The sequence below is a fragment of the Balaenoptera physalus genome, assembly GCF_965194825.1.
Source record: "Balaenoptera physalus genome assembly, chromosome: 4".
Classification (NCBI taxonomy): domain Eukaryota; kingdom Metazoa; phylum Chordata; class Mammalia; order Artiodactyla; family Balaenopteridae; genus Balaenoptera; species Balaenoptera physalus.
Genome location: NC_138891.1, coordinates 115,197,200 through 115,211,958, shown reverse-complemented (window position 1 = coordinate 115,211,958; position 14,759 = coordinate 115,197,200). Strand labels below are relative to the sequence as shown.

The 14,759-nt window shown below is 35.9% G+C and overlaps 1 protein-coding gene across 12 annotated transcripts in view; it reads left to right on the top strand.

Moving 5' to 3' along the window:
• ROBO2 (roundabout guidance receptor 2) overlaps window positions 1-14,759 on the top strand; it is a 1,245,885-nt gene that overhangs the window by 1,206,722 nt on the left and 24,404 nt on the right. For all 12 annotated transcript variants that reach the window (XM_082460293.1, XM_082460300.1, XM_082460302.1 and 9 more), the window contains exons 22-24: window positions 22-178; window positions 8,694-8,954; window positions 13,174-13,379. In XM_082460293.1, the coding sequence (XP_082316419.1) occupies window positions 22-178; window positions 8,694-8,954; window positions 13,174-13,379 (624 nt within the window). The remainder of the gene's footprint in view (window positions 1-21; window positions 179-8,693; window positions 8,955-13,173; window positions 13,380-14,759) is intronic.

The following is a 14,759-nucleotide window of genomic DNA, read 5'->3' as shown; positions in this document are numbered from 1 at the left end:
TAAATGTATTATTATTTTCAGGTGGGAAAGGTGGAAAAAAGAAGAAAAATAAAAACTCTTCTAAAGCACAGAAAAACAATGGATCAACCTGGGCCAGTGTTCCGCTACCTCCTCCCCCAGTCCAGCCCCTTCCTGGTACAGAGCTGGAACACTATGCAGTGGAACTGCAAGAAAATGGGTAAAAATATCTCATATACCAGCAAAATGCCCAGGGCTATCCTCCTTTCTCTGTTATGCATTTTCGTCTTGATACCGTGCCATCTTCCTGTTTTCCCTGCCGCCTTCCCAACCTGTTCATTGCTCCCCCCCTCTTTTATTGTTTGCCCCATCTATATATTTTTAGCTGATAAATACAACACAGCACATATTGAGGACGTAGAATCCTTGGCCATCAAGTGCCTTAGATTGTCTGCAATCATGATAATGCAGCCTCCATTTATAATATTGCTTGTTAGTTTGAAAGCAAGTAACCCAGAGCTCTGTGAACTAAAGAGGCACTCCTGAGAAGGGCTGAAAAGGAAATTAAAATAACCTTCTTCATCATCCCTCGCATTTCTCTAATGACTTGATGTCTGGCCATAGCAGGGCGCCCACTGTTGAGCTCCATCACAATGGGATAATTGTAGGGATCTGGCCAGTGGGTAGGACTTTAATCATCAGCTTTGATGGGAATTTAGGGATCCAAACAATAAAGGAGGTTCAAGCCAATGCACACTCTGTAACAAAACCTTTTAAGTTAGAAAATTTCCTTTAAGAGTTTTAAATTAAGTGACCAGCTTCCTTATTCTTTCCCAAACATCTCACAAGAATTAGTTTGTTTTCCTCTGTTAAAGTGTTAATTGATTTTGAAGTAGAAAGACATTGATACTGTTTATTTTTTAATCCAAAAAAAAAAAATAGCTAGTCAGAAGAAACATAGTCTCTTTTTCTATTTTAATAATTCTAAGTGCTCTGTCTTCCTCACAATTTCCAGGTCACCCATTGCTTTTGACTGAAACTGAAAAATGCAGAATAGAGGCAGTTTTTTATTCCAAGTTTTCCTTTATTTAGAAGTATTTAGGTATTAAAATATCTCAGTTTATTTAAATAATGGTTTTATTTCCTATCTTGTTTTACATAAAGATCACATGCACATGCTTATAATTTTTTCTCCATCTCCTTTTTTCTTACATAACTGCTGTCTTTGAGGTCTCCAGATTAATTTTCCTAACTAGAACTTTCTATCACATTTGCTTCCGAAAAAAGATTCCATTTGCTTTTTCTTTCAGTTACCTAATATATATACACATATACTCTATATATGCATTATGTACACAGATAGATAGATAGATGGGCATGCATATATATAAATAAGCATAACTCCATATTTTTTCTCTATATCTTTCTTTCCCTCCAAAGGGCTTCATTTGCTTTTTGAGATTGTAGTTCCCATATATATGCATGTCATTTTTATTGTACTTTTGTTAAAACGTTCACATCTGAAATAGGAAGTTAAAAGCATACCTTCTTTCTCTGACTTTTTTAAAAACAAAACTTTGCCCATGATCTTATGTAATACATATCAATAATAAAATATGTTAGTGTCACACAATTCCTAGGCAGGGAAGCAGGGAACAGAGGTGTGTATTTCACAAGAAGATATTATTACAGGGCTTAGAAAAATGCATTTTAAAGGCCGTAATTAGAAAATAAGAAAATAGAACTTGTAAACTGGGGAGAGAAAAGTAGTGTTGTTAAACATTTATAAACATAAAGTCTTGAACTCAGATAACGTAAATATTGTAGGTAACTTGGAATCTTGATTAGTAGATTTGAGATGACGATGACTTTGTCCATCTCTTGTTATCTTATTAATATTTTTGTATTTTCTAATGTGAAAACCTTATAATACTGAAAAAAGATTTTTTAATATTTTCTATATTTATACTCTGCTATTCATGATATTAACTTTGAGCTTTTATAGAATTGTTTATATGCCTTGATTTGAAACTTATGCAAATTTAAAGTTTTCTTGAAATATAAACAACAAAAAACTTTAGAAGTCACCTGCTTTTAATAATTTTTATTTCTAACAAACAAGGATTCAGCAATTGTACTTCTTATGGTGATATGTAGATTTTGTTTTTGTTGTTTTGGTATATCATAATAGAGAACTTATTCAACATACTTTTTTTTTTTAAGTACATAAGAACTGTTAAGCCCAGTGCCAGAAAGGAAAGCAAAAGAGATGAAAGAAACAAAAACACAATTAATAAGGAGGATCTGATCCCTGATTTAGGAAACTCACAGAATTCAGAGGTAGAGACCAGAAACCGCACACACACACACACACACACACACACACAGTTTTGTATGGCGAGCCCTAGCTAAGCAATATGCACAAAATAATAACTTGCATACAGAAAGGGATAACCATGTATGCCAGATAAGGCTGGGGCAAGCCTATAGAAGTTGAGTTTTGAGGTGAATCTTGAATCACTTATTCACAAATAATAGTACCCAGAGTTGGGTGTCTATTGGGTGCCAAGCTTTGAGCCAGAAGCAAAAAGGACAAAGGTAATGAGAAGTAATCCCTAACATAAAGTAATCTCCACATCAGAATAGATTTCTAACCAATGAGTACAACAAAATGTTACTAATGTCACTATTTGCCATGCAGGTGGAGAGAAATTTTCCTAGCTAAAGGCAAAAAATAGAAATAAAATGAAAGATGAGGAAAAAAAGGAATAGTCCCATTAGTTTTCCTTTAGTACTTCCTACTCTTCCTTTGAAACCCCACCCTATTCTAGTTAAGGTTACTTACCTTTCCTTTATTTGTCATTATTCCTTAAACTTACTTCTCTATTGTAATACTCATCACATTGCATTCTAGTTGCTTGTCTATATCTTTCTGCCACATGAGGTTTGTTGAGCTTGAAACATGGACAGGATAGAAGATAATTTGAGAAGGTGTCATGAGGCCAGTTGTGAAGTCTTGTATGTCTTATAGGAATTCTGATCTTTGGGTATAGAAGATGGATTGGAGGACATGAGGCTAAGGCAGGTAGATAATGTATGGGATATTGCAGCAGAATGGCCAATACCATGAAAATGATAAGAGAATAAAATAAGGCAATGGCAGCAGGATGGAGAGAGAGGGATAGATTTTAGAAATGTATCTAGCCCAGAATAATCACAATCTTGAAAAGATTGTCTTTTGCTTTTTATTACAATGTTTAATATTGTTTCTAAGAGCTTAGATATCATCAATTTTCTTTCTTAGCCTTTCTTGAGCCATTTTTCCCCCACAATACTAAATATCAAAAGTTATCAAATCATTGTCCTAATAGACAATGATTTGTTAATTCAGTACTATATCAACAATGGTAAATGTTCTCTCTCATCAATATGCCTCTCTCAGCTAGACAAAAATGTATCAAAATGTTTGTTCTTAGCTATAAATATAATGTATTTTAATGTAATCATATGATGCTAGGAAGAATTCAGTAGTAATTCAATAGAAAACTAATGCTTTGTTTTGCTATTGCAATTAGAAATTGGCAGGCTTTCGTGGTTGTTGAACTTTATTGTATTTTTATTAGTAGTTTGGTGTTTGTATCTGGCCTTTCACAAGTTAGTTCACATGCAACATTGATTTGTCATCTGCTCATTATTCACCAGGCAAGACAGATAATATGATGCCTCATATTTCACTGACAGTAAAAGTCAAAGAACAAAAGCTTCTCTAGGAAAGGTTGGCCGAAAGACCTTTGGATTGGTTTTAGAATCATTTTCGTAGTCTTTTTTAGGTTACTACAAGAAAAAGTTGAATTTTCATCACTCAAATAAGATATACATCTGTAAATATGAAGGAAACGCTAAAACCAGAACTATGCTTTTCATAACATTCATAGAGTCATCTATTACTTTCTTGCCCTTCTTCAGAAACTGCACAAAACCTAAGTATCTGTTGTTCTGGAATGAATTAAGACATGAATACCTCAGAGGTGATGCACAGTTCTCCCCATCGTATGATTTGCACCATATCCCAAATTTCTTTAACCTGTTCTCTCATGTTCTTCGCCTAGACTTTCTTTTATCCCCCCCTCTCTATTTTCCACTTCTTGCACAAACGACTGAGATGAATCCGTGGATTTTTCTTAGTTCTGCTTATGTTCCACAGGGGGACAGAGTTTGCTCACTTCTGTTCCAGATTATCTTTGTAGAAAAGACTTGGAAGAATTGATGATAAACACCCATTCTAGTTAAATGGAATAGCAAATAGAATATTTCTTTAGTCATTTAGTACATTATGCAATGTAATTGTATAATGTTAAAACTCATATTTATATGGTAGACTCTCCTTTGCCTGATGGTGTTTGAATAATAAAAAAAATGAGTTGAGTAAAACTAATTACAATTTTTTATGTTACCTTAACACATGATAGATGTACCATTACTTACTCCTTTTCATATGTTCTGTATGTATTTTCATTCCATGTGTGTGTTCCCTTTAAATTATTTGAAGTAAGAATAGTTTACTACTTATGAAGTAGGGAAATTTTAGGAGATAATTGCCTACTTCCATTTGAAAGATTGAATATATAAATGTTCTTTCTTTGTTCAAAGGCAAGACATCCCTGACAATAGTCTATGTAAGCAAGGAAAGTACATATACTAGTTTATAGAATAAAATTGTGCTATTTTGTAACAAGTTTTATGAAATAAATTTAAACTATTGATGAAGTATAACAAGATGCATATTCCATATTGAAAATGGGCAGTTTTTTAAAAAAAATTATGCTACTTATACATATTTTTGTTTGACTTAATAATATAGCATTTAAAGTTAAGTAAGTTAAGAAAAGAAACCTAAGCATTCTTAATAATGAAGCAGTTTGTGAGTTTTCATTTCAAATCAATAAATATGCTTATCATCACGTACTATTTTTAAGGTATTACGTCAGATGTGGCCAAACAGGAATAGTTCAATGTCATTATGTTAATGTAGCTTAAATCCACTTGAGGAAAAAATACTATTAACATGTGAAAGGTTAAATACTAAAATAAACTGGACAACAGTTACAGAAGTCAACATTGGAAATGGCAGAAGATAGTGTATAATCATTTTTCAAGTAAATGTGCAAAAATATTATCAGTGCAAGTTCAGAAGAGTAATATGTCAGTGCTACTTGGCCTCATCAGGGAAATCTTTATAAAAGATATGGGATTTAGCTTGTAACTTGAAGGATTTGTAAGAGTAAGCTAGGTGAAATTGGAGGAGTCTAGCTTATTTGAAATAAGTTGAATTCTTTAAACTAATGCACCAAGATGGAAAAGTACGAAGAAAGGAGGAAACAAACCAATTTCTTTTGAGCAGGAGATTCTTGTTGAGAAACTGGAGAAAACATCTGAAAAGGTAGGTTGAGGCTTTGACACATTTAATGGACAGAACAGAGTAAAAGTGAAGTGAATGTTTTATTCCAAGAGTTCTGATGTTTTCATAGACAGAAAGTGTAAGTGATGTGCAAGATTGATTAGAAGATGGGGAAAATTAAAAGCAATAAATCCAACTGGGATAGTGGTTTATGAACCTTTTACACCACAGACTCTTATCTTCGAATGAAATCTAACTGTGATCTCCAACATAAAAAACATTAAAAATGCCATCGTTTTAGAGCAATATCTTTTTTCGGGTCATACTCGTACTTATATAGTCAAGAAATGGGAATACAAGTTTAACCGTTGATATTTTCTAGTATATAAAAGTGGTTATTTGTAACACACTAAAGTGTGCCTGATACTAAAATGTAAAAGACATTTCAGAAGAGATATTCCTATCAGATTATACAGAGCTTCTGAAACAAAGTCTTCAGTTTGCAACTCATTGAGGTAGAAGATTATTCAGGTACCCTCAACAAGATATGAAAATTGAACAGCCAAAGATGTCATCACACTCTGTATACAACCTCTGACTATCCATCACCCACAGGCAAAATTCCAAACTCTTTCTTGGGGCTGATGAAGCCCTTCATGATCTAGCACATAGTCACCTCTCCTGCCTCATCTATAACCAACCTTCTTTATTTGCCAGCTCTTACCAGTTAGAAAGCTGAGTTCTTCAAATACTTTATGTTTTCTCTTCCTCTGGGCCCCCTCATGTGTTACCTAGAATATCCCCTTTTCCAGTGGTCGGCAGAGCCTCACCCAAGCCCCAAACTAATTTCAACCTCCCTGCTTTATTCCTATAATACCTGGTATCTTTGATTATTTGCTTCATATCAGTCTGCCCCACTGGATTTTATGCTCTATAAAAAGATCCAGTTACCTGACACATGATTGTCAAATCAAAGGATGATAAATTCAGGAGTTTTAAATAGACTTTATTTTTTTAGATCTGTTTTAGGTTAACAGCAAAACTGAGCAAAAAAAATACGTAATTTCCCAATTTCCCATGCCTCCACACATGCATAGCCTCTGTCACTATCAACATCTCCCACCAGAATGGTACATTTGTTAAACTGATGAAACTACATTGCCACATAATTATCACCCAACATTCATGGTTTACTTTAGGGTTCAATCTTGGTGTCGTACATTCTGTGTGCAGATGTACAAAGAAAAATTGGATGAGTGTATAATGACATGTATCCACCATTGTAGTATCATCCAGAGTAGTTTCACTGTTGTAAAAACCCTCTGTTCTCAGTCTGTTCATCCCTCCCTTCCCTTAACCTCTGGCAACCACTGATCTTTTTACTGTCTTCATAGTTTTGCCTTTTCCAAAATGTCATGTAGTTGGAATCATACAGTATGTAGCCTTTTCAGGTTGGCTTCTTTCACTTGGGTAATATGCGTTTAAGATTCCTCCATGTCTTATCATGGCTTGATAGTGCATTTCTTTTTAGCACTGAATAATATTCCATTATCTGGATACGCCACGAGTTATTTACTCATTCACCTACTGAAAGACATCTTTGTTGCTTCGAAGTTTCAATAATTATAAACAAAGCTGCTATAAATATCCATGTATAGCTTTTTGACAAATTCATTTTTAAACAGGATAAGTGGAAAGACACTCAAGTAAAACTATTCAAGAATCATCTGGACATTTACAAATTAGTGTTTTGTAAAGGACATCAAGACTAGATTTATATATTTGTGATATTCGTTCTATTTTCAGTTTCTTTAAAAAAAAACCTTGTATATGCTAGATACTGTAATAGGTGCTGGAAATGCAAAGTGGAGAATTACAGAGTTCTCGAGTTAAGGATCTCATAGAATAGTGGGGAAAAAGAGACGTGAGATACATAATTCCAGTATAACATGGGGAGTGCACCGTATAAGTATTATGGAGTTGTAATCAGTTCCATATGGTGGGAGCAGAGAAGGCTCACAAAACTGAGGACATTTGACTTGAACCTTGAAGGAGAAGCAGAAGCTCACAGTCACATGATTTGAGAGTAGTCATATACAGACCCAGAGATTAAAAAAAACATAGAGTAGGCTGGTGTTGGGGAAATAATGGGAAATTAAGCTAGAATAATAGGCTGATGAGATGGGGAAGGATCTTTTAGTCCTTGCTAATGGGTTTGAACTTTTTCTTACATTAGCAATATCACTAATAATTTAAGCATAGGTGTGATGTGAATGAAGATTTTAGAAATATAATCCGATTGCCTGTGGAAGATATAGAAGGGATGATGATGACATTCCAAGAGACTAGGGAAGCTAATGGGCTGGTTCACATCAGAAGGAGATTGATCTGTGATCCTGGGAGTAGAGGTGAAGTGTAGAATAAAGACTTGGGGGATATTTAAGAGGTTGAATTTATAGGACAATTACATCTAATAATACTGCTTATCTTATCCTTAAGTCTCCTTTTAAAAGTACATTGGGATCTATTTGATTTAAGAAAATAATAGCACTACAGAGAAGGTGTAAATAAAAATGCTACTGATTTTGTGTCACAATTAAAACATTTTGGATTAATTTTCTATGTTCCCTAACCAGAATCCCTAAAACATGCTGTTTTTAAAATTATTTTTCTTTTTAATATATATTTTATAGGATCAGGTTTTAAACTTCTGTTTCTATAGATTTGAGATGTTGAGATACAAGGAGACATCAGTTTCTAATGAAAAAAATCAAGAAAATTAAGACAGTTGAAAGACTATTGAATACATTTTGTAGCACAAAGTCTTAATGATTGACATGTCATATGGAATGAAAGGTTGGCATAGATCTAGAATAAGAGTAAATAAAATTATCAAACACTTCTTAGATGAATATTGGCATATTCTGTTGGTGCACAAGGATGAACAAGAGAAGAAAGTAGTTAAATCTACAAGCACTAAATTCATTAATTGTCTTTAATTGGCAATTTGGTTTTTCCACGTGAGTAACTTTATTGGGAAGTTATTGCCTTTTGTAACTGTCAGGGTAACAATTAGCTAATAAGATCTTTTAAGAATAAATTGAGATCTTGAGATAACTGATGTACTTATGATTAGAAATTAGATAACAGCCAGGTGATTTACTATAATAGTGCCAACAACCGGAAATCAGGAGGAAATAAACTGGGAGAACATTTTAGATGCCATTGTGGTTGCCATTCATTGCCAGTGTAATTTGTGTGTGTGTGTGTGTGTGTGTGTGTGTGTGTGTGTGTGTGTGCCTGTGTTAATGTGCTTTTTTTCCTCATTTAATTTCAGCTATGACAGTGATAGCTGGTGCCCACCATTACCAGTACAAACTTATTTACACCAGGGTATGGAAGATGAACTCGAAGAAGATGATGATCGTGTCCCAACACCTCCTGTCCGAGGCGTGGCTTCTTCCCCTGCTATTTCCTTTGGACAGCAGTCCACTGCAACTCTAACTCCCTCCCCACGGGAAGAGATGCAGCCCATGCTGCAGGCTCACCTGGATGAGTTGACAAGGGCCTATCAGTTTGACATAGCAAAGCAAACATGGTAAATATCCTCATGAGGTCAGGGGACCCATGCTTTCAACACATGGATAGAGGAAACGTTCTTTCACATTAAATTCACAAGAGAGTCTCACTGAACTCTACAGCTGGGGTTAGAAATGCTTTTGTACAACTCCTTCATCATCCAGATAAGGAAATTGACTGAAGAAATGTTAAATAATTTGACCAAAGTCACACAACTAATTAGAGTGAACTGGAGCAAGAATTCAGATCTGCTGAATTTCAGGCTCAAGTACTTTTGGCTACGCCAGAATCTTTTCTAATTTACAGTTTAGCTTCAATTAGCTTATCCTTGAACTCACTTCCAACACCATAATGAAGGACTCTTTTTAGATTCTTCAAAGTGCCTGTGATTAATTCTGTATGTGGTTGTGAATATGTAAATGTAAGCTTCTGCAAATCACATATGGTCAGTGTCAGTTATTAAAAGACCTTCTTTGGGCTGAACTAAATGAGACAGAAAAGAACAACAATGTTAGTAACAGTAAATGCATCCAAAAAAAAAAAAAGCCTCTAGAATAAATTACAAATCCCAAATTCCTTTTTTTCTCATTGATTCATAAACTTACATAAGGTATAGATGGCAGTCTGCTGATGTATCCTGTGAAAAATATGACAGGAATACAAGTGGGACCAACTCTCACAATTCTGTGCAGTTATTTTTTCTTATTTGCTCTCCCTTCTCCCAAACAGTAACATATAAGTTTGACTCCTGAAAATGAAATCTCAGTAACATACCTCTGATTACCTTATGTTGATTTACGTCCTGTGCTTGAAGTTAAAGTTTTATGAAAGAGCCTTAGCTTCTTTTTTTGGTAGTTTTAGCTACTGGGATAAGCTGATAATGAGATGTCTTATTCTCAGTGTTAATGAACTATGTGTTTTAAAAATACAACTAAATATGCAAAAAGACACTCAAACCAGGAATATCATTTAAAGCTTATTACAAACATAGGTTCTTTTTTTAGAACCAGAGGGTCTTGAACATTTTCTCAGTCATCAGGGTTTTTTTCAAAGGTCAAAGACATTTTACTGTTAAACAGTATTATTTTGCATCAGTCTGCTTTATAAAATACAACTACTGAAGTTGAAGGCAGCTGCTTTAAGAGCCAGAGGATTTCCTTCAAGTTAATTAAATGAAGCCCTGCATATTAGTCCTTTAAAGCACAGATCTTAGCTTGGAGGTTCTCAACGCTGCCTGCGTTTTGGAATCATCTGGATAACCTGGATGCATAGGCCCCAACCCCAGATATTCTGATTGCTTGGACTGGGATTTGACTAGGGTCAGCCAAGGCTGGACCACTGCCACTGCCACTCCTTGCTAGCTGTATGACAATGGGCAACTCGCTTAACACTTCTGTGCTTCAGTCCCCCATTTGTAAAATGAGAATGGTAATAGGAATTGACTCATCTACAAAGTGAGAGGGCAGTCCCCCCAAGACCACCCTCACTTCTGACACTATGTACAAGTTTGGAGAGTCCCCAAGACTACCCCCAGGTTCAAGAATTGCTAGAAGGAGCCACAGAACTCACTGAAAGCTATTATACTTGAAGTTATAGCTTATTATAGTGAAAAGATACAGATTAAAATCAGCCAAGAGAAGAAATGCGTGGGAGAAAGGCTAGGAAATTCCGAAGACAGATCTTCCATTTGTCCTCTCCCAGTGGAGTAGTGAAAAGCATAATTTCTCAGCAACGCAGTGTGACAATATGGGTCAACCAGGGAAACTTACATGAGCCTTGAGTTTCAGAGTCTTTATTGGGGGTCTGTCCCATAGATGTGGTTGACTATCTGCATGGCTGACCAGGGTCTATGGCCCCTCCAGAAGGTGAGCTGATATCCTGTGACTCCAAGTTCCCTCCATAAATCACATAGTTAGACTTTCTGGAGGAGCCTCTGGCCTCCAAGTAAAGACATTTTATAAGACAGGATGTTCTAGAGCTTAGAGATTACCTCTCGGGAGTACAAGGCAAAAGTCCAACTTCTCTTTGGGTAAGGTCAAATTCTTTATTTCACACCATTGTTTTTGGGAGAATTAAATGAGTTTACACTTGTATAGTACTTAGTAAATTATCTAGCCACGTTATAGCTGTTATTATTCCGAGGGCTTGGGTTTTCACCTGAGTTGTTTATTGTTGTCTTTCCACTCTTAGAGCCCCACTTAGTGAGAGCTCCATAGACACTTGCTGAATGAGTGAACAAACTAGTTCATGCCCACCTGCCCCAAGTACCCACAGAGCACACCCTGCTTCTCTCTCTCAGTGTGCTTCTGTTCAGTCCAACAGTCCTCCAGAATGCCATGCTGACGCCCCGTGTAGGAGGTACGAGTCTTCATGTGCTCGCACAGGACCTTGCCATACTAGGATGGCAGTGCCAGCCCATCTGGGCTGCACATTGACATCACAGGAGGAGTATTTAAAAATAATAATTCCAGGCTTCACCTCCAGGGATTCTGTTCATATTGACCCAGAAGTGCAGAACACAGTGCCTGTCACTAGAAGATACTTAAAAATGTTATGTACCCTTTTCCTGTTCATGTCCTAATTCTCCCGAATTCAAGGAATACACTTTCACCACTCAGTGTGTCTTGGTTCCAACAAGAGGTGTCTTGTCAGCAGTGCTGTAGGACTAGAGTGTTGGTCTGTTCGGTCCTTCTCAGGACCAAAGTGCAAATTATTAGACAAGAATGGCTCATGTATATAAATATCACTTTATATTCTCTTGCTCATGACTTGGCTCAATCCATCCCCGCTTCACAAACAGAATTTGAGGTTACACTTAGAGCAAGATGTTGCCGTCAACACTCAAGATTTTCTGTGAAAGTATTAGTTAGGAAACTTCCTGACTTTCCAATGAATGAGCTGTGATGAATGCCAGATAATAAATGGGACCTCAAATGCCTTATCTATTAAATTAAAGATGTGGGCCTAATGATATTGAGGTAGCTTCCAGAACTAATATCTTAGGTTTTTTAACATTAAAAGATCTAGAATCTTGTTAATATTGGAGTTGGTTACAAGTTCAAGAATGCAGATGGGAGAAGAATATTAAACAAATTCTGGAAAAAATGAAATATTTTCCCCATAAATGCAAATATTAAAGAAAAATAATCTTGTATCTTTAATTCAGAAACTAACCATAAAAATGCATAAATCCAGTGGTCTTTTAAGTATTTTGTATCAAGGCAAAAAAAAAAAAAAAAGACAAATGTGTCAAAACATGCTATATTCCCTCTTTAATGACAGTAACAAATAACAGACTTACTTTCCTTCAGCATTTTATGGTTTAGAAAAAACTCCTAAGTAGTCACAAAAAGAGCTGACTAGACTCTAGTGTCCAGCTCTGCATTTTACTAGCCATGTTATTTGAAACTTAAGTCACTTAAATTTGAACCTCCCTTTAAAAAATTCTGAAAGAGAGGTGATAATACCAGTTCTGTCTACTTCCCAAGGTTGCAATTAGAGTTACTCATTCATTGCAACTGGTTTATTTGGCACACATACTGTTCTAAACACAGAGTGCTGAGATGAATCTTTTCTGCCTTTGAGGTGTTTAAGACTTGGGTGGCTAAGACAGATGCAAAAATATTAGCTAGAGCACAAAGTAGCCATTCCTCCCCAGTTTAACCTAAACTCGTTAAAGTGGAAACAATCACCCAGCCTGATTCCTGGGGGATCGTGCAGGATGAAAGCCTCATAGGGCAGCGAATGGGCCATGGTTGGAGGGAGAAGGTGTTGGTATTAGATTTTCATGTGACATCTTTTCTTCATAAGGGCCAGCAGGTGATGTGGGTTACACAGGCTGAGTAGAACTTTGACACAAAACTGGGAATGTAATTGTATTCTTTTTGGACCAAAAAAAATCAGCTTTAAATAGATATGTGTGATGAGTATTCCTATTCTCCTTTGGGTGATTTATTTGCACAAAAATGCTGGGTCTGTATTCGTTTTCCTCTGTGTATCGTCCCGTAAATACCCATAGAAGAGTGTAATAGTCTATACTGTTGTTACTGTTTTGGCAAGTCATGTATACGTAGACCATTGTCTCTGCTGAAATGTAAGAAAGCATAGTAAGCTCCAGAATTAGTTAAAGGAAAGCAAGAAAACAAAATTAGTTACCACAGCAGACTGTTTCATTCTAATTACAATTTTGTGGAATGCTAACCAGTGCTTTTTTTTTTTCCTTCCCTTGTGAATCCTAGGCATGTTCAAAGCAATAATCAACCTCCGCAGCCCCCGGTTCCACCATTAGGTTACATGTCCGGAGCTTTGATTTCCGATTTGGAAACAGATGTTCCAGATGATGATGCTGATGATGAAGAGGAAGCTTTAGAAATCCCCAGGCCCCTGAGAGCACTAGAACAGACGCCCGGATCCAGTACGGACAATCTAGACAGCTCTGTGACAGGTAATGGAACTGATTTAATAGGAATAAGTGACCCATTTGTAATATTAAAATGCATCGAAAGTCAAATACTTTCTTTTGTAAGATTTATTCCACTCCATCTGTTTCTGTAACATTTTTAATGTGTTAATATTAAACACAAAATTCAAAAAGGATTTGGAAATACTTTTGCTTTGCTGAAAAAATGATAAGAAAAATTCATGAATTTTAAAAAGCTTTAAAGACATGAAAGAAAACTCAGTTATATCCAGGGCTTTCATGAAAAGTTCACTCTACTGGGGAACCAAGTCTATTACATAAAAAACCTTGACTTTTAGAAATGATATATTTTGTATATCAGGAGCAACATACAAAGTGAATGCAATCTTAAAACGCTTCTTGATATTTCACTCTGTAAAATCATTCACTGATGAAAATAAGCAACTCTTCAGAATAAGGCTCTCTAAGGTTGCACAAGGTATTATTTTTAGAGTGGAGAAAATGTATAGCGAGATAAACCATACATTTATGCATTTCATATTGTTGATCCAATAATTGCTCCTCTCCCAAGAAATAGTTATTTTTGCTGTTTACCCCTTTGACTTCCTCTGGCCTCCTTCACCAAGTGAAAGGCTGCAACTGGTATCCTCCTAGGATGATCCCAGGATTGCCACCTATTTCCAAGGATTTAAATTTAGCAAATTGTATTTTAAAAAACTTAAATCCTGATGTGTACACAATGACTGTGGAGAAAAGTAAAAATTCAGTCTTTCTATTCAAGTAGGTATCCGTTCTTTGATACACACATGCAAATGCCTCTTACATGACTATGAAGACACAACTGCTACAAATGTGTTGCCCATGCATGTCCTATCCTTGAGTCTTCTCTGTATACCACCCATTTCTACATTTACCTTCATGACACTCTTCATTCTAGGAGTGCATTTTACCACAGTCCCACTTAATTCATTTTTCCTCCAACGGCTTCTTAATTTGCACACATTTCACACTGTGTGTTACAATTCAAAAACACTGATGGAAACTCCTTTATGACAGTGATGGAGAAGCATGAGTACCTACATGTTTCCTCTGCATGACTTCCTGAATTACACAATGTCATGCACGAGCCTACACTTTTCAGGTTTTCTTTTTACCTGGGGGCTGCTTGCCGAGCTAATTAAGATTTAAGAACTGCAGATATACTGCTGTGATTTGAAATCCAGATCCGACTGAAGGTGGCAGAGCAAAAGTTTAAATCTTTGAATGCAGAGAGCTAACTTATTACTGCACTATTATGTTAAGCCCCTTTGCCTTAATTTCTAGCATAATCTCCTTCAGGGTAAAATCTGCATAGTTTTGCATGTCTCACTGCTGATACTGAACTCTTTTCTATTAGGAATGCAG